The sequence below is a fragment of the Lottia gigantea genome (genome assembly GCF_000327385.1).
Source record: "Lottia gigantea unplaced genomic scaffold LOTGIsca_1, whole genome shotgun sequence".
In the NCBI taxonomy this organism is placed as follows: Eukaryota; Metazoa; Mollusca; class Gastropoda; family Lottiidae; genus Lottia; species Lottia gigantea.
In genome coordinates, this window is record NW_008706746.1 from 8028997 (window position 1) to 8050158 (window position 21162).

The 21162-nt window shown below is 32.1% G+C and overlaps 1 protein-coding gene across 1 annotated transcript in view; it reads right to left on the bottom strand.

Annotated features, from left to right (window-relative positions):
* LOTGIDRAFT_102760 (hypothetical protein) overlaps window positions 1–16852 on the bottom strand; it is a gene marked incomplete at both ends in the record, with an annotated part of 30756 nt that extends 13904 nt beyond the window's left edge. Inside the window, 9 exons of the mRNA XM_009045908.1 lie at window positions 40–212; window positions 7504–7621; window positions 8526–8636; window positions 8819–9012; window positions 9749–9828; window positions 12351–12604; window positions 15640–15717; window position 16458; window positions 16587–16852. Coding sequence (XP_009044156.1) covers window positions 40–212; window positions 7504–7621; window positions 8526–8636; window positions 8819–9012; window positions 9749–9828; window positions 12351–12604; window positions 15640–15717; window position 16458; window positions 16587–16852 — 1275 coding nt within the window. The remainder of the gene's footprint in view (window positions 1–39; window positions 213–7503; window positions 7622–8525; window positions 8637–8818; window positions 9013–9748; window positions 9829–12350; window positions 12605–15639; window positions 15718–16457; window positions 16459–16586) is intronic.
* Window positions 16853–21162: the final 4310 nt, after the last annotated feature.

Below are 21162 nucleotides of genomic sequence, written 5' to 3' on the forward strand. Positions count from 1 at the left end.
TAAAATGATTGATAAAAATGAAGTAAAATTTGACTTTACCTTGGCTAAATGCAGTCGACCATTAGAAGCTCTGTGTGTTAGCAGCATGTGATTAGTGAACAAAAAGACTTGACGTACTATTTCTTTTTTGGACTCCTTAAATGAAGAGCTAAAAGATCCTAGACGCCCTCGATTCGATTTTCCTTTTTCATTGAGCACTTGTAAGAGAGGACCTGAAGAAAAAATAGAATTATCATGTCCTATTATAGAACATACAATATGGCTTGCAATTGACTCCAACACGGAGCATGTGCAGAGATACTAGAGACCTCTACAGTTTTTAAACATTTGTTATGAATTTTACATGAAAATTCTCCTATTTTCTACAATGAGAATGTTTATAAATAAATAATATGAGAGACAATAACCTGAGTATAACACTATATCAATTAAATTACCACTATACCGCTTACAGTGTTAATAATGGTGGAATAAGCAGCAAATACACAAACTAAATAATCAATACTATTCAAGCAGGCAGTCTGGTCAGCCATTGGCTGTAATTACAAGATTTCTTTTAGCATTTAACCTTCCAGTTATATTGACCAATTCCATCGAGTTATTTATAGCAATGTGTGCACGATTCATACAACAATGGAATAGAATGCAAATAGTAAAGACAGGCTATAATAGTTTGAGTTACAACAGTGGATATTGATATTAATTCCACACTAGTTCAGTGTAGAGTTCGATCATTTCTCTATGATATGAGGCAATGTTTAAGCCATCTTGAAACACAGCAGTAAACAAAATCAATATCCTACACGACTGTGAGAATATTGATAGAATGGCATTATCATAATTCTTGAATACAGCCTTCACACTTTACAATAATGTTTACTATGAATATATTACAAAACTTATATTAAAATTCTTCATATATATTAATTTATAACTTATTATATTTCATATACTTTGTTCATTTGAATATTCTTTTTCATATTTTGTAATTATACAAGTATTCTATAATATATTCTAAAACTCTCACAAAAGTTAATTGAGATATTTAAATGTTCTATTATAGATCAGACTATTAGACATTATTTTTTTAATAATTTGCATAAACATATGATATTTTTCAAACAAAAAATGCAAATTTGACTGAAAAATTTCAAAGTAATATTGAAATAATCTATTTTTGTGCAATTAGTTTTCATATATATATATTTTTAAAGAGTAACTTATATTAATGTTATACAAATTCAACTGGATATTATATAGGTAATACATGTATAATTTACTTTACTTATAAATTATTTTCAGTATTTTGCAAATATTCATAACATATTTATACATTGTCACAAAAATTTGATTTGAAATATCTTCATAAAATATTTACACTGAAAAATATTTTTACAATTTATGTAGCCTACATCTACAAAAAAATTAATTGAAATATTTCCATGTAATATGATAAATAATACTTAATTATACTTATTCATTTTATTAAAATATCTTAGAAATTACTCTTAATATATTTAGACAGTAATAAACATTGAATTTAAAATATTTTCATGGTTATTTTTAAATAATATCTTTATTGAATATTTTAAATCATACCCAATATCAAATAATTGGAACAAGTAATTGAATATTTTCATTTAGGCTAATATATGCATAATTCTGATAAATTTTTCTCGCCGCAGTTACATGGATGTAATATATCTATCAATATTCATAAATATCAATTATACCATGTTCAAATTCCATTTGATCTTTTCATTGTATAAATGGATGGGTCTGGTTTAGATGTGCTATAACTAGTTTAAATGCAGTGGTGTATTAAAGGGTTAGGGTTAGTGGGAATGCTGCCATGTTTCTATGAAGCATTGGCTGGACGAAGGGGAGAGAGCGAGGAGGGGTCACAGCAATCTAATTAAAATCAGACCAACCTTTAAATCTGTTTTATTAACTTTTATTGTTAATTTAATGCCTCTTGAACATTCGTCAAATTAACCTTTTGATCTAACTCTCTAGTGCTGTCATTTTGTGATGTGATGTTTATCAGGTTAGGTCAAAAGGTTTATTTGATGAATCTTCAAGAGGGATGTCATTAGACCCTAAATGAAGCAGCTATATTTAGAATTAAAGCAAATAAAAAACCTTAATGAAAGTTTAGTGTAAAACAGGCATTTAAAACTCATTGATAAGGACTATCTGCCCCCTCCTGGCACCCTGTAGAAACATGACTGTCTACCTTTTAGATTGAAAATCAGGGCTTAAGATTCATCTGATGATCAAGGTTTTGAGATATTGAAGTACACACATCTCTGTAGAGCCAGCACAACTTCCAAATGTAATTTCATGCAAGTAATGTATAGTAAATAGAAAAAATCGATTAATTGATGCCAGTCAAAGTTAACGTAATTTTATGCATGTCCTGCATAGTAAAATAATAATAATAATAAACTCTTTAATTTACGTGGGTCAGAATTAGGCTCAATACACAAGGACATGGTCCAGTCTAACATTCAGCCCATATAACATTCAGTCCATAAAAAAAGGAGAAAGAGAAGAGTTTAGCATTTCAAAAATTGATGCCAGTGAAAGTAAATATAATCCATAGAAGTCCTGCATAGTGGAATAGAAAATCAAGCCTATAAAGAATTGATGCCAGTGAAAATGTGCTAATAAGCATGCTCCAATTCCTCTTACTCTACTGACACACATTAAATAATATTAATAAACTCTACTGTAATTTCATGAGTTATTTGCTTGAGCAACCATTTAATTTCATTGTAGAGACTCCATTAATTGGGTTTGATATTCTTTTGTTGTACAAATTTATTTGTAGATGACCTGACATACAGTGGTGGCCCTGGACTTCTAGAATTTAGGTTTTAAATAGATGGCAGACTGTCTTTATGGGAGGACAACTGTCGGGTTGAGATTCCAAATGCCGAATCGCTGTGTAAGCAGCATGGTTTAAGTTCCTATGAATGGTCTCAAACAGAAAATTTTGGAGAAATAGAAATTGATTAAGTGCATTCTGCCACACATTTTGCCACACATTTTGGGCAAAAAGAGTCAAAATTTCATTTTATAATTTCTCAGGAATGAAATGGTACTAAACAAATTTTCTTTTTGCCCTCCCTGTACCCCCACTGTCACTTTACTTATCCAGTTCTTTTGTATAGTGTGCTTTAATTATGAAATGTTTTTGTATGGTGTGCTTTAATTATGGAATGTTTATGTATAGTGTGCTTTAATTATGGAATGTTTTTGTATAGTGAGCTTTAATTATGGAATGTTTTTGTATAGTGTGCTTTAATTATGGAATGTTTTTGTATAGTGTGCTTTAATTATGGAATGTTTTGTATAGTGTGCTTTAATTATGGAATGTTTTTGTATAGTGAGCTTTAATTATGGAATGTTTTTGTATAGTGTGCTTTAATTATGGAATGTTTATGTATAGTGTGCTTTAATTATGGAATGTTTTTGTATAGTGTGCTTTAATTATGAAATGTTTTTGTATAGTGTGCTTTAATTATTGAATGTTTTTGTATAGTGAGCTTTAATTATAGAATGTTTTTGTATAGTGTGCTTTAATTATGAAATGTTTTTGTATAGTGAGCTTTAATTATGAAATGTTTTTGTATAGTGAGCTTTAATTATGAAATGTTTTTGTATAGTGTGCTTTAATTATGAAATGTTTTTGTATAGTGAGCTTTAATTATTGAATGTTTTTGTTTAGTGAGCTTTAATTATAGAATGTTTTTGTATAGTGTGCTTTAATTATGGAATGTTTTTGTATAGTGTGCTTTAATTATGAAATGTTTTTGTATAGTGAGCTTTAATTATGGAATGTTTTTGTATAGTGTGCTTTAATTATGAAATGTTTTTGTATGGTGTGCTTTAATTATGGAATGTTTTTGTATAGTGTGCTTTAATTATGAAATGTTTTTGTATGGTGTGCTTTAATTATGGAATGTTTTTGTATAGTGAGCTTTAATTATGAAATGTTTTTGTATAGTGAGCTTTAATTATGAAATGTTTTTGTATAGTGTGCTTTAATTATGAAATGTTTTTGTATGGTGTGCTTTAATTATGGAATGTTTTTGTATAGTGTGCTTTAATTATGAAATGTTTTTGAATAGTGTGCTTTAATTATGGAATGTTTATGTATAGTGAGCTTTAATTATGGAATGTTTATGTATAGTGAGCTTTAATTATGAAATGTTTTTGTATAGTGAGCTTTAATTATGAAATGTTTTTGTATAGTGTGCTTTAATTATGGAATGTTTTTGTATGGTGTGCTTTAATTATGGAATGTTTTTGTATAGTGTGCATTAATTATAGAATGTTTTTGTAACAGGGTAGTGAAATATGAATTAGGTACATCAGTTGACAAAGAAAATATTTTGAAAGTAAATATCCTTTTTGTATTGGCATCTAAAAGAAATGAGTTTCATATTCTACTTTTCTGTACCATAGTAGGCAACACCATGTAGTATGCAATAAGGGAAATTTGACTAGGACAGTTGCATGAGTTTACTCTTCATGATTTATATCTGATCTTCAGCCTGTAGCATACAGGGCTCGATTTTAATGTTCCTTCTAAATGACTCGCTCCTCCAAACTGCATCACTGACAGACATAAACCAGGTTGAAAATCTGATAGTATTATTTCAACCTTAACCCTGGTCCTTCAGGTTAACCAGCAAGTTTTAGCTCACTGAGCCACCACAGCTCTCTCCTTGCACAAAAAAATGCTGTTAGTTCATCAGCAGATGAAATCCTATGCTGAACATCTCATGAATTGATGCCAGTGAAAATTGAATATAAAAATCCCATGCAAGTACTGCATAGTGATCATAATAATAATAATAATAAACTCTTTAATTTACGTGGGTCAGAATTAGGCTCAATACACAAGGACATGGTCCAGTCTAACATTCAGCCCATACAACATTCAGTCCATAAAAAAAAGAGAAAGAGAAGAGTCAGGTATCTCAAAAATTGATGCCAGTCAAAATAAATGTAACTCTATGCATGTTCTGCATAGTAAAAAGAAGAGTCAAGCATAACAAGAATTAATGCCCGTCAAACAGTAGATGAAATACCATACAAGTACTGCATAGTAAAATAGAAATGTCTAACATCAAGCACTCCAGCTTAGAGAAATAGTGAATAATAAACTTGTAAAAGTATAAGAGATATAATCAATATATGTGACAATTTCTAGTGTAGACAAGAGCTAGCTGATAGTATAGATAGAATAATAGAATCCAGACCTTCAGATCACGACTGACTAAAATAGAACTCCACTAGCTATTTTAAGCTTCATATTGATTATTATCTTACACTCTGTAGTCTCCTATATCTCATTATAATATTGACTTTTAAATAATACATTATCAACAACAACAACAACATGAGCACTACTGATAGCATTGCAGTCATGGTAATGTATGCTAACATTGTCCCTCCTTAATGTTAATGGTAACATACACCAACAGTGCTGATCTCTAATTGCAATGGTAATGTTTGTCACCAACTTTACTGCTGATAGTAGGTATTTACAAGGATGCACTATCATATATTAAAAAGAAAATGGATCCTCACTAATACTTATATCAATGCAGCAATGGTAATGTATGCCAACATAGCTGCTCTCTTTTGATAATGATCATGTATGCTCAGGTTGTGTGTCTAATTCTAATGTTAATGTATGCCATGCCCCTCTACTGGTAATGATGTACCATTTATAAGCAAAGATGCACCATCAAGTTATAAGAAGGAATAAATAGTATAAATAATAGTGTAGCAATGGTAATGCATGCCAACATGGCTGTTATCTATAAGCAATGATAATGTGTGACATTGACTATTTACGTGTAATAGAAATTTGACATTGAATATTTTCCAATACTATCACATCAGAAAGAAAAAAGAACTCAATTTTGAATCGACCAATTGAACCAATCAGCATTAACTACACATATTTCCGACTGGAAGACGCTGTAGAAAAAAAAAGTAGCGATATTTTCATTTCTCATTACTGTGATTTTGCATTTTGCTTTAATGATTATAATCCATAATTAGCATGTAACAATCGGAGAAGCACACATACAAAGTTAATTTTTATATTTCTGATCGAAAATTCGTCACCATAAATAAAACCTTCTGCGCATGTCTGTATTCTCGGAATTCCTTTTCCAGACGCTATGAAGCCTTTCACGAGAAAATACAGGCCTCGTATCAATTATAATAGGAAACTTCAAATTTGATGTTTTAAACAATTCCCTGGTGGCCAGGTAATTTTATAGAAACTATATAAAGGGTTTAGATATAGTTTCACGCATAATTAGCGTAATTCTTCACGTTAAAAATAAACCGGTTTAGCCCTTTAATATCATTGTAGCTGCCTATTTATAATGTTATTATGTCAGATTATTACTGTCAATTTGCAATGGTAATGTACACCAGCATCGTAGCTGTAAACTAAGCTACAGAGCGAGCATCTATCATGTAAGTTTTTTGTTGCTAGTGTGAAAGAAACCTGACATCCAATTGATTTGCTATCATAAGACTAGAGGATAACTAGTATAACACAATATAGTTAACTTGTATTATATTATATCTATTGTCTTTTCAGTTGACTGTTTGTTTGTTTGTTTGTTTTAAAGTGGATGTGGATATCATTCTTATTTAAAGATGTATTGTCAAACCTAGATGCATGTGGTGTCTGTTTCACTAAGACTTAACTAAGGATGATTTTCAGTCAATTTCTTAATCACTTAAATTGTTTTAAATGTAGCTTTCAGAATTCTAAAACTGTGTGAAACAAGCCTCAGTATTCAGACAGAATCTTAAGCTCCTTTTATATTTGGTTTTGATGAAGTGTTCTTAGTATGGACAGGATAGAAAAAAATGAACATAAAAACATTGCTGACAGGTGGGAAGAGTAATCAGGAGACCAGATTGTTTTAGTGTCTGATTTAAGTGAACTTATTTAAGGATTGTAAGCTGTGTATTGAGCTGTGTAGTGAACTGTTTAATGAACTGATACAAAAATGTACCCATTTACATTCCAGTAAAACCAAGTGGACTGAGAACAGTTCTTCAATTGAAATGTAAATGGAAATTATTTTTAGTATGCTTATCTGTGGAACTCTTACTAAAGAAGATAAGATCAGTCTTGTAATCAGCCAAATATACAACAGCACTGAATATTGTCAAAATTCCATGGGAAAAGACGAAGGTCACTTTTTAGACATGCATAGTAAACCAGAACAGTGACTGTTAACAAATACACTATCGAGTTTGTTCTAAAAACCATTAAGAGACCACCTCCTGAAGGTGCACCAGAATTGAAATGGTGCTCAAAATTGTTAAACTTTTACATTACACTAATTCATCTGTTCCGTTCTGAGAATCCTTGTAAGAAATGATATTCTTTGTAATGTAAGATGGTTTTAAATAAGTAAAGAAGAGAAAAAAAGACAGGTAAATTGTTCTTACCTTGTCTAACGAATGTTTGATTAACATCTAATAGAATATCACAACCCTCTACAATCATTCTCTCTATAGCTAGATTCTTTCTGATATTCTCTGTTTCACTGACTTCATCATGCATCACCTACAAACATACAAACAATGGCAATTTACTTTGTATAAATAATTTTTTATTCACATGAGATATGACAGGCTTCTACCTGTATAACATCTCTCCCAGATAGAGAGGGACACCGTCAATTTGTTTATTCTAACATCATCTTATTTTATCAAGATAGAAGAGTTCGATACAAAAATATACCAAATGAACAATATTAGCTATGTGCAAATAGTCATAAAGTTGCTTCATGTTTGTTATGAGGTCATATTACTATGACAATGTATAGAGTAAGAAACAAAAATGATCATTTGAATTGTTCAAATTTAATTTAGGTTTGAAATGCTTCATTTCCTCATAATTCAGTGTAATTCAGTAATAATAGGCCTACTTTGATCATACAGGCAATATCTAAGAATATGACATATGTTGTCTTTATAGAACAATCTAGATACTACAACAGTTATAGTACACAGTAGACTACAGATTGATATCAACGTAGCAAGGGAGAAAACTCCATTTATAGACAAGTCAATACAAATTATTTTGTAGTCTACTGGTACATCACAAGATACATACAAGATATAAAATTAAAACACTGAAGATGCAGATCATTGCTAATCTTGCTGTAACTATTATTGTTCCTGCAGAGTACTCGACACAAACTCATACTTTTATTTGAAAGTTCGAAAAAAAAGCAGGGTCAGTTATATATGTAAAATATAATGTGGGGAACTGTGGTCCAGTTTTATAGAATGGTACACAAACAGTATGTTTTCTTCTTGTTACCTTAGAAAGTGCTTCTATAGGATATCATCTTCTATATTAACACTGAACACCAACAATGATAAGAATACAGTAGCCTACTTGTAGTGAAATTTTGTGGGTTCTGAGACATATATTCTAATAGTCAGATATTACAGTTACTTACCCGAGACAGATCTTCCAGCTTTCCTTTGGCATATTCTAGACTTTTTCTTTCTACATGATCATGGGGTGTATGAGCTAATAATTCATGTAGGGTGATGATGTATCGAGGAATCTGAAAAATTTTGTAACTCTTAATAATATCGACCTTGAGGACAGGCTGTAGATCAATAGGTTAGAGGGCTGGAATTTCATGATGTCATTTGGTATTGCATTTTGACTGACTGCTAGTGTTAGGTTATAAATAAGTTAGAGCATACTATCAATAGGCATAAAATTGTAGTAGTTTGACCATACCTGATGCATAGGATATGTTAAAAATAATTCCAGTGATCTCCCTTCACAAGCTGGTTTCTCTTCGTAACGTTTGAGCAAATTGTTAAATTCTGGTTTCTGTTTGTATTCAGCTAAAACTTGTAGACTATAATGATGGTTTCTTACGTATTCCTGATAAATACTTAACATTGGTAACAACATATCAAATAAATCTCCTAAAATATATCAACATTATCAAATATTTAAAAATATTATAGTCCAACAAAGATATTTCCACACATTGAGCCATATCAAAATACAAATACGATAGAGAACAGTAATTGAAACTATATAATGCATCATTATTAAAATACAACAATAAAATATCATAAACATAGTTAGAATCATTCAGAAACAACAGTTTTTATNGGATATAGACTTCTATTTATTATTGTACACAACGTTTCATTACACACACAGGTAACGTTATCAACACAACGTTTCATTACACACACAGGTAACATTATCAAGTGATCGAGTGATTGATAACGTTACCTGTGTGTGTAATGAAACGTTGTGTACAATAATAAATAGAAGTCTATATCCATAAAAACTGTTGTTTCTTAATGTGCTGTGATACTTCTAAATGTCTAACAAGGATTATAGTAAGAATCATTATAAAACATAAATCAAAATCTTTAAATAAGAAAACATTGGGAAGTAGTCTTGATATTTTTTATAGTTTCACATGTTTTACTCTATACTTTATCGATGTGATCAATTTTTTTGCCTTATCAGTGTGTTCCAAATTGTATTTTAGTTTTCAGTGCGCAAGTTGAGATCTTCCCACATCTAAACTCTTGTTTTTTTTTTTGCATTGGTGTGCTTTTTAGAAAATTACAAGTTTTTTTTTTACTTTGTATCATGCAGATTTTCAGTAGATTATCTCAAGTTAGTATTTGAAGATCTTACCTAACACTAATGTTGGCCAGTTTTCTAATCTCGCTGTTAACCCTTTTAAAAATATTTGATGTAAAAATAACAAAGTTTCACTGAAACAGAAGAAGAAAAAATATTATGTTTAACATAAATTCTGACAGTAGAAAATTCTAATTTCACAGTCACAGGCAACCAATAGAGCTGAATCATGCAATACTAGAAATTATTTTTCTGTATAATGAAATGAAAAAGATCAAAGTTAACTCCTAATAATTAATACGCACTGGCTATTAGTACCGTCAAGATGCGTGTCCTCTATAGCTACGATACGGATAAAATAAAACACAATAGGCGCGCTAGTTTTCTTAAAGTGTGAAGCCGTTTTGAATGTCAAGAATGATATTAAGTGACTTTGTTAGGGTTAGGTAGGGATGGCCATGTTTTTTAATGCACATTTTTGTACCGTCGTGGTGTGAATAGCCAAAGCCTAATTATTAAAAGGAATTTTGACCTCATACTAAACTTGTAGAATGAAGTTCCAGTATGTGAACTGACAAAATGAAGGTGTGAAAAGTTTGACAAAAGTTTCACAGGGATTGCAACTTCAAATGTTAAAATGTTGAAACATTGTATGTAAAAAATCTTGTGTTCAACAAAACACAGTATACTGGTCCAACATAAAATTGTGATTTATTTAAAAATAAAGAATGTGTCCTGGAATTGGATTTCTCTCCCTTTTGTTGCAGGATAGCTCAGCATCAATTATTATCCATGTGTTCAAATGTTATTTTTTTTAAAATATCGTAACATTCTTAACACATATTCACAAGCAAACTGAATTTTGTCCCATGCAAGCCAATTATATCCTTATAAAATATATCTGGACTTCTATTTGTCTCCATCAGCCAAAATCAAGATAACTGATGTGGAAAGGGTTTTTTTAATAATAGCCACTAGCTTAGTGGCATGAGTCTAGTGGCATGAGCTTAGTAGAATGAGCTTAGTAGAATGAGTCTAGTGGCACAAGCTTATTTAGAGGCATGAGCTTAGTGGCACGAGCTTTTTTAGGGACATGAGATTAGTGGCGTGAGCCTAGTGGTGTGAGCCTAGTGGCATGGGCTTAGTAGAATGAGCTTAGTGGCATGAGTTTAGTGGCATGAGCATAGTGGCACAAGCTTATTTAGGGGCATGAGCTTAGTGGCATGAGTTTAGTGGCATGAGCTTAGTGGCATGAGTTTAGTTGCATGAGCCTAGTGGCATGAGTTTAGTGGCATGAGCTTAGTGGCATGAGTTTAGTGGCATGAGCTTAGTGGCATGAGTTTAGTGGCATGAGCTTAGTGGCATGAGTTTAGTGGCATGAGCCTAGTGGCATGAGTTTAGTGGCATGAGCTTAGTGGCATGAGTTTAGTGGCATGAGCTTAGTGGCATGAGTTTAGTGGCTTGAGCCTAGTGGCATGAGTTTAGTGGCATGAGCTTAGTGGCATGAGTTTAGTGGCATGAGCTTAGTGGCATGAGTTTAGTGGCATGAGCTTAGTGGCATGAGTTTAGTGGCATGAGCTTAGTGGCATGAGTTTAGTTGCATGAGCCTAGTGGCATGAGTTTAGTGGCATGAGCTTAGTGGCATGAGTTTAGTGGCATGAGTTTAGTTGCATGAGCCTAGTAACATGAGCCTAGTGGCACAAGCTTTTTTAGGGGCATGAGTCTAGTGGCATGAGCCTAGTGGCATGAGCTTAGTAGAATGAGCTTAGTGGCATGAGCTTAGTGGCATGAGCTTAGTAGAATGAGTCTAGTGGCACAAGCTTATTTAGAGGCATGAGCTTAGTGGCACAGGCTTTTTTAGGGACATGAGATTAGTGGCGTGAGCCTAGTGGTGTGAGCCTAGTGGCATGGGCTTAGTAGAATGAGCTTAGTGGCATGAGCTTAGTGGCATGAGCTTAGTGGCATGAGTTTAGTTGCATGAGCCTAGTAACATGAGCCTAGTGGCACAAGCTTTTTTAGGGGCATGAGCCTAGTGGCATGAGCTTAGTAGAATGAGCTTAGTGGCATGAGCTTAGTGGCAGGCCTAGTGGCATGAGCCTAGTGGCATGAGCTTAGTAGAATGAGCTTAGTGGCATGAGCTTAGTGGCATGAACTTAGTGGCATGAGCCTAGTGGCATGGGCTTAGTGGAATGGGCTTAGTGGAATGAGCCTAGTGGCATGAGCCTAGTGGCATGGGCTTAGTGGCATGAGTTTAGTGGTATGTGTTTAGTGGCATGGACTTAGTGGCATGGACTTAGTGGCATGAGCATAGTGGCACAAGCTTATTTAGGGGCATGAGCTTAGTGGCATGAGCCTAGTGGCATGGGCTTAGTGGCATGAGTTTAGTGCTATGAGCTTAGTGGCATGGGCTTAGTGGAATGAGCCTAGTGGCATGAGCCTAGTGGCATGAGCCTAGTGGCATGAGCTTAGTGGCACGAGTTTAGTGGTATGTGTTTAGTGGCATGGACTTAGTGGCATGGACTTAGTGGCATGAGCATAGTGGCACAAGCTTATTTAGGGGCATGAGCTTAGTGGCATGAGCTTAGTAGAATAAGCTTAGTGGCATGAGCTAAGTAAGCAAAATAGTTAAGACAGAGAATTGGCTAATGGTACTTACCTATTTAAAAATATACTATTAACATCTTCATGAGTAACCGGTGGTTTCTTTGAGCTGGCAGCCATTCGTAATGGGCGTAAAAAACATGTGACTAAACACGATAATTGTCTGTTGTATTCTTCCTCACATTCGACCATATTGAACACGATATTATTTCTTTTTCTCATACTCTCCGCATGTGGACTGCGGATATACAACTCTACGATTTGTTTCCATCTTCTCCGACATAACCAACCCCGGAAAAAACTCTGAACCTAAAGAATTTTAATATATTTGTTTGAGTATGAAAGTTTATAAAACATAAGCAAGATAATTTTAAGGCATACTATTTTAAAATTAAGTAAAGCAGCTGAGTTTAAGGCTTCTCCACAATTACCTTTTGCATCTTCACTTTATACCTTGACTGCAAAGGCCCGCTTTCTTCTTTCACAGTCATCAGCAATTTGATTGGATTGTAAGAGAGCCAATACAGCCATTCAAAGCCTTTGATTTCATGAAAATTAATTTTTACAGTGGCTGTATTTGCTTGCATACAATTCAGTCAAATTCTGCTTTCACATTCTTCCGTGAAACAATGAGGCCATTGCAGTCAAGGTCTAAGATGAAGAAGTAATACTATTGTCAAGCTGTGTTTAAGGGTGTTTTTTTCCAACATTTTTATGTATATCAGGGTTATGAGTTGTGACGTATGCATGAATATTGGAATGATGAGTATTTTTATCTCAGAATTACAATTTGGGGTTGGAGTTCCAATGAAATGATTTCTACTAAGCTGAATGAAGGGATGATGATGTTTAAAATAACATTTCTATTAAACTCAAGTAGTCTAATTTTTCTAAAAACTACAAATAAAAAAATAAAAATCAAAATTCTAAAATGAAACATCTCCATATTGGTCTACCTGATGTTATCACATCCTTAAAAATAACATTGATATAGATTTTATTTTCACATTTTATTCAATTGGTTTTATTGAAGATTTACAAAAGTTTCTGAAGTTTTTTCAGAGTTGGGCTTAAATCTAGTTTTCTCGATTAAAAAATTTTGGTCTGTGTTTATAAATAAATAAATAAGTACCAACGATCCGAACCGCAAAACAAAACCCGAAATCCAAAACAACATTTTGGTGAAATATTGGTAGCAACTAATGAACATTTCACATGAAGAAGTATATCAATCATAGATTGAAAATTGAAAAGGTCATTCATAGAAAATTTAAGCATAACTGATAAATAAAGAGGTAGCTAAATTTGACCAAATATGTCTGCCCTGTTTTGTACACTACAATATTTGGTACTATACATTTTGATTTAATTGAAAGTCCCTTATTATTATCAAAATGTTTCTGGCCATTTTGTAAATATTAAGCACTAAACATTTTGATTTGATTTAAAATTTCATATTATCAAAATATGTCTGCTCCATTTTGTAAATCTTCAACAAAATTTGAATACAAATCATTTTAATGGTTATATCAACAATGGGAAACAGTGAATAATCAGCCAGCTTCACGATACATTGTTTGCTGTCACTAGTGAGGGAAGATGGTGAAGGGCCTGGACAATATACATGCCTGTTTTAAGGACAGAGAGACGACAATTGAAGTCAGTTTGATTGTTAATCAAAGATCAATGTTATTCAACCATTTTAAAGCATCCTTTCTGATTCTGTGATCTTGAAGATTTTTGACTTTTTGTTAAAGAAAATAATGTGTCTCTAAATTGTCTTCATGAAAAATATTTGTGTATTGTCTAAAAATATCATTTGTTTCCAATCAGAAGAAGCAGGATTTAAAGCTTCATTCGTTTTTCAAATTTAATTAATTTATCAACACTTTACAAGTAAAACCATTTTCAAAACTCAACTGATGAAGGAAAAATCAAAGAAGCACTTGAACTAAAATATACCTCACTAAATAATTGAAGACAAGACTACACATTTTTAAAAACAAATGTCAAGAAATTCTTTGATAGGAAAGTTACATGAGTCTATTAGAATAATACAATATGATATTTATTTCATTATGATAGAATTCCTAGCAAGGTTATATCAAATTATAAATACCCCAGTTTCCTACATTTAACTCAACTTCTAGTCATATTCTAACAATATCAGGAACAAAACTCTTGTCATTGTAGGCCTTCACAGGGAAAGAATTGCCTACACAACTGTGTGGCAGTACTCAGTGCCTCACCTAATGATATATAGAAAATCCACTAATTACTCTATGTTCAATTGCTACTTTTTTTTCTTAAATGACTTTGGTTGGGTTTAATTTTTCATACATGAAATATTCTATTTTAAACTTATGGGAATTTTTCCAGAATGATTGGGTGTCAAAGAGTAAAATGTTTATCACAAAATGCTTGTGGACAACCTTGGTGATGTTCTTTATCTGAAAATCTACATTTACTTGTTAAGGCTTGTTAACATGTTTCATGAATTAACTTTTGGGTTTTATTTTTCATACCTTCAATTTTCTATTTTAAACTTGTGTTATTTTTCCGGAATGATTAGGCATCAGTAGGGCCTATTTATCACATAACAGCTTTGGAGACGTTCTACACCTAGAAATCTATAATTACTCATAAAGGCTAAAAAGTGTTACTAAATTAAGAAAAATTTGAAAATCAAGAAATGGTGCTTCAAATCCTATTCTTCCTGATTTCAAATAAATGACATTATTAAACTTATGGGAATTTTTCAGACTGATTAGGCATCAATATATAACACATAACAACTTTTTAATTTGGAAAAGTTCTACACCTAGAAATGTACAATTACTCATAAAGGCTTGGCCTCGTATTTCATCATGACTTAACTTTATTCATCTTTGGGTTTTATTTTTCAAATCTTCAATTTTCTATTTTAAACTTGTGGGAATTTTCCGGAATGATTAGGCATCAGTATTTATCACAACTTTTTTAATTTGGTGTACTTCACCTAGAAATCTACAATTACAGGTAAAGGCTTGGCATCACATTTCAATACCTGACATCATACTATTATGACTGGCAGTCTGGCATCCATTAAACTAAAATCACATCGGAGACATACCATGCCTGGAGCTGAAATTTATCTGCAATTCTTTCTTGTTGTAAAAATCAATAAAATCATACTAGAATCTAAATCTAGAAAAGATGCTTTTAAATGAAACATAGTGTATTATACTTTACCAAACGTGTTGTAAAAACAAACTACCATGCGGATGAATGTGATGAACAAAAAAACGTGCGTATCCATAGAAACGTTTTAGAATAGAAAAGCAAGTTTTTGTTACCTTTTTTACCTTTTTGATTTTACGTATTTCATCTGTCTCTTCATCTACAGTGTGATTTGAGCAAATTTGATTTTTAAATTTTTGAAGCTGGAAATTGAAAAAAATAGATTTAATGAGATGGAGTTGCTAGAAAATGGATAATAAATAACTGGTTCCAGATGTCACAAGATAGCAAGAAATGCGGCTAATGAAGACAGTAATACAGTAGTGTGCAATTTCTAACTGTGGAATATGTCAATATACCTCTTAAAAAATCAGACGTTTATTTTTCCAGATGAATACTTGCTCTCAAAAATATTTCTGCAGAACTGTTAAGGATTTTTTAACTACGCATTTGACATTGATTTCTGTATTCATGTAAACAAGATGCTTTTTCCCTCTAACTAATCCCCGACCCCTGCTTTTAAGCTAAGCACTGATGTAGGCCTACAGATTGCAGATGAACCATTTGTGGAGGAAACCATGAACATAGAATGAGGAGAAATGATGAGAGAGATGCTTGCATACACATTAGACGAGTAAAGGCGCCTCATTTTTGATACATTGAAAGCGAGGCTCATAACGCAAATTATGTCATCCATTGACAAGATGGCAATGTCATATGAATGAATAGCCTATGTCTCTAAACACCAGACCAATAGCCAAAAAATGGGCATGAAACTGCCCTTTCTCAGAATTGTGTATAGGTAAGATTCATGTAAAAGTATCATTAAATAGCTTCAAGAATTCAAAATGTAATGATGTAAAAAATGATTAGTTTTGAGTTGGTGGGATTAGAGAAAGAGGCTTTAAAGACATCAAGGTGACAATTTTACTGTAGTGACCACACTGTTACCTTTGTTTGCGTTATGAGCCTCGTTCTGGATCCAATATGGCCGACAAATAAGAACTATTTGAATAGCCAATGAAGGTCTAAAAGGGAACATGACAAAATTGGAGATTACAAGATCCAAAACAAACTTGCCTCAGCTTTTAATTTTTTAACTTCGATGGTAAATTCGTCAGTTTGTTGAACGTACTGCCATTTGGCCTGTCTCTCACTGTCTAGTATCTGGAGTAGGTGTAGATGTTTCTGTTCTAGCTCCTCTTTCATCTCCACCACCTTACTATAGCTGGCACGTTTAATGGCGTCAATCCAGGCCGTACATTCCGATTCTGAATCACACCGTAAATCATATTGTCTCTGTCCTTCACTTTTATAAGTTATAGTAAAACAATGCTGAAATAGTAAAAGTAACCCATTATTTAAAAAAGTTGGTATAAATTAATCTTTGGTAATGAAACATAATGTAGCTTAGAAAATGAAACATTAAAAAAATTGTGTCTCATTTCATAGATGATATTGATGAAAACCTTATCAATAAATAAATGGGACTATGGTTCTCATTATCCAAATAACTAACTATGTAACATCAAGAATATATATTATCTCTGTCTCTTATGGGAATTTTACTACAGTAGAAATGTGCAATAGTTTTTTTTTGTAGAATTGTTAAGGTTCAAAAATGATATGGAGTGTGCTGTAAAATATCTGTATTTGTTTTTGTTTTATATCAAGTTTTATTTATTTTTTTTTCATAAAATGAAGGTTTTGAATTCAAAATGAGAAAAGGTTAGTTTGTAATAAACTGAGTTTCATATTTAGATTTTAGATACTTAATCTTTCTAATTTATGTAGAATTGTTAAGTTTCAAAAATGATATAGAGTGTGCTATAAAATATCTGTATTTGTTTAAGTTTTATTTGTTTTATGACATCTAGAGTCAAATACTGTGTTGAAATTTTTGAAGGAAAGGATATTATATTTTATGTGCTAATTGCTACTGAAATAAGCTTGTTGTGGGGTTAAACGAACATTTATTAAGATTGGCCTTGATCATTGTGTCTATCAATCTGTCATTTGTATCACATAGACTGAAAGAATAGGCATGGAAGACGGGATCACCTGTATTTTCCGCACATACAAATATAGAAAAAGGGAGATGGGAGGAGCACCTGTATTTATTTCAGCATTGGGATAACAGCAACATTAGGTTTCAAGGAAATTAGAGAAACTGTATTTATAAATCATATAGGTGTAGAAGGAAAATAGGGGAGGGTCACCTGACTCTGGCATTCCTTAGATTCTGATATATTGCAACTTATACCATATAGCCATGGTAAAAAGTCATGTAAAACTATGTTATATTCTGATTATGATTAGACATTAGAACTATGACAGGAAATCTAGAAGAATAATGATAAATGGTAAGTGTCATAACACATGGGAAACTCTCATCATTAAATTCCTCTTGTTATAACTATTCTTCTTATCTCATAATCAAGCCCATTGTACACTGTCTTATTCTTATGGGACTGACGCCAACTTGGCTCAGTAGCTGTACACTGGCTTAAACTTAGGGCACTGGCTATATCTTAGCACAATAGCTGTACACTGGCTTACACTGGCAACTCAGTAGAAAAGTTTAAAGTCCATACAGTTTCCTTAACTAAGTGCATTAGCTCAAACCAGGGTTTGCTTATCTAAGACCACAGTGTACTAGTTCAAGCTTAATGTCATGTATTGAAGACTCAAACTTCAATAACATTTTTCTTCCGTTTTTCTAAATAAAAAAGACTGGATTCTTTTTACATTTTGAAATGTCTTCAGAATATTTAAATATCATTGTCCTTATTAGTTACTTTACAGTTACGCAACATGGACAAAGTTTAATATGATGTTTTATCCAATCATATCTTATCTAATATGACAGTTACTATAATAGAAAGCTATTTTCTACGCTGGAACTAAATAGACTGCATTAACTTTATGCTAACATTTTATCAAATCATTTTGCCATACTTCTGACGAGATTTTGATTAACGGAATAATCATGCTTGTACAGATTTTTATTTTATCAATCATATCTTGTCTGATGTGACAGTAACTTAAATAGAAACGGTTACCGAATGTAGTTTACCAATTTGCAGAGAATATTGATTTAATGGTAATCCAACAAAACAAATTCACAATCTGATCTCAGCTTTTTATTCCCAGACGTGCTGCGTAAAAACATTCATATTTTTTCATATCAGGTGACAAGTTTATGACATTGGTGATAATGGGGTGTCTAGATGAAATAGGTACCAAGAGCATTCTTTATTTATACCAATTACTTTATTACATATAGCATTTTCACAAGATTTAAATCAACAAGGCAAATACACGAGTCTTATCCAATGTTTTGTGGATTAAATAGGTGAAAGTATTAGACAGTGGTGTTTTTAGGAAGAATAAGGTGAGGGGGTCGAGCAGGGGTCATACAATTTTCCAGGGTAGCTACAGGCTATTATTTCTCTATGCAAAATGATAAACAAAATTTGAAAGTGGGGGCCAAAGGAATTATGTGATTTTCGTACATTTCTAGTACTTCTGAAGACCATTTACCAATATTCAAGACTGAAATCAACCCCCAAAATGGCACACCTGTCCCTTTAAGAATACATGAAAATTTTATTAGAAACACCAATTAATTAAACACTTTGAAAAATTTGACACTAAAAAATAAGGAACCCAGAGGGCGGTGCCTAACTAAAGTGGCTATATTCAAAATAAAAGCTAATAAAAAGTGGGAACAAAAGTTTGGTTTAATTTTAATTAGACTGCCATTTCATCTCTATAAGAGAATCTGGAGACCTGAGGCAATGATTACAACATAGAGTAATCCTTGATCAATAGTACTATATCTTAACTTGGCAACTTTTATATAACTTCATTTCTTTCTAAAACCTCTTATCTTATTCATACACACTAACAGCAACTTAAAGGCTGACTCCCAATTAGATTTCAGTGATATTTCTAAAACAGTTGCATTACATAACATCTATCAACAGCAACTTAAAGGCTGACTCCCAATTAGATTCAGGTTATGTATTTCAGAACCAAATCAGGATTCTACAAAAGTTTAGTCAAATCAAATTACTATTAAGATTTCAGTGTTCTGATATTTATAAATCAAAATAGGATTGTCAGTGGCATATTTATGCAGTAATTTTTGAACATGCCCCCTAATCCCCTATCTTGGAGATTCTCCTTTCACTTTCCAATTCAAATTCTCATAATCAGTCAATTCAATTTAACAACTTATGTGTGAAGCCAGTAATATAAGAATTGTTTTGGACACAAGTCAAGTTATAAAAAGTGATAGAAACCCAGTACATGTCTGTCTCTTATCTATTCTGAATCCAGTCTAGAAAAAGATTAACAAATCACTGTTAAAAACAGTAACCAGATAATCATTGGCTTAACAGGATGACTAGAATCTCTAGAACATGGACACAGAATACTAATAGAGTGATTAGACTGAGTTTCTCTAGTCTACTGACCGCGTTAATATAGCTAACATAATCATACCAGATAATCACAGTTTGACTCTAAAGAGAATAGCTGAAGCTTGACAATAGACCTTCAAGACATTGGTTATGATATCAGAAATCTTTTCTTGAATCCACAATTTGCAAAAATCCCTTTGATACACAAAATTTTGTCTTACGCTTGAACCTAAGATCTGGACCATCCCTCTAATGCAAATAATCTTTTCGTACTCTTTAGAGTGTTACTAATCTAGGGTTTTCCTAGCAGACGAAAGGCCATGTTGATACTTAAAGGGGCTCCTCAAGATAGAAAAAATTCTGCTTCCAGTGTGTTGATAAATTTTATTTTGCGGCTTTGGATTGTTAGTCCTTATGTTATGATATTTATATAACATAATGTCACACAATGCAGACCTGTAGTTAGTCCAGGGCCAAAATGTTTTAAGGAGGGCCCAACTATAGCGACTCAAAAATGCATTCAAATCATCTAAATTTTTTCTCACAATATATCATATTAGAGGTAATATCCAGCTAAAACACTACATATCACAACAAATACTGTTATTATTAACATGAATTGCCCTCTAATACCTAGCTATAACACCATATATAATACCTAGCTATAACACTATATATAATACCTAGCTATAACACTATATATAATACCTAGCTATAACACTATATATAATACCTAGCTATAACACTATATATAATACCTAGCTATAACACTATATATAATACCTAGCTATAACACTATATATAATACCTAGCTATAACACCATATATAATACCTAGCTATAACACCATATATAATACCTAGCTATACCACTATATATAATACCTAGCTATAACACTATATATAATACCTAGCTATAACACTATATATAATACCTAGCTATAACACTATATATAATACCTAGCTATAACACCATATATAATACCTAGCTATAACACTATATATAATACCTAGCTATAACACTATATATAATACCTAGCTATAACACTATATATAATACCTAGCTATAACACTATATATAATACATAGCTATAACACTATATATAATACCTAGCTATAACACTATATATAATACCTAGCTATAACACTATATATAATACCTAGCTATAACACTATATATAATACCTAGCTATAACACTATATATAATACCAAGCTATAACAC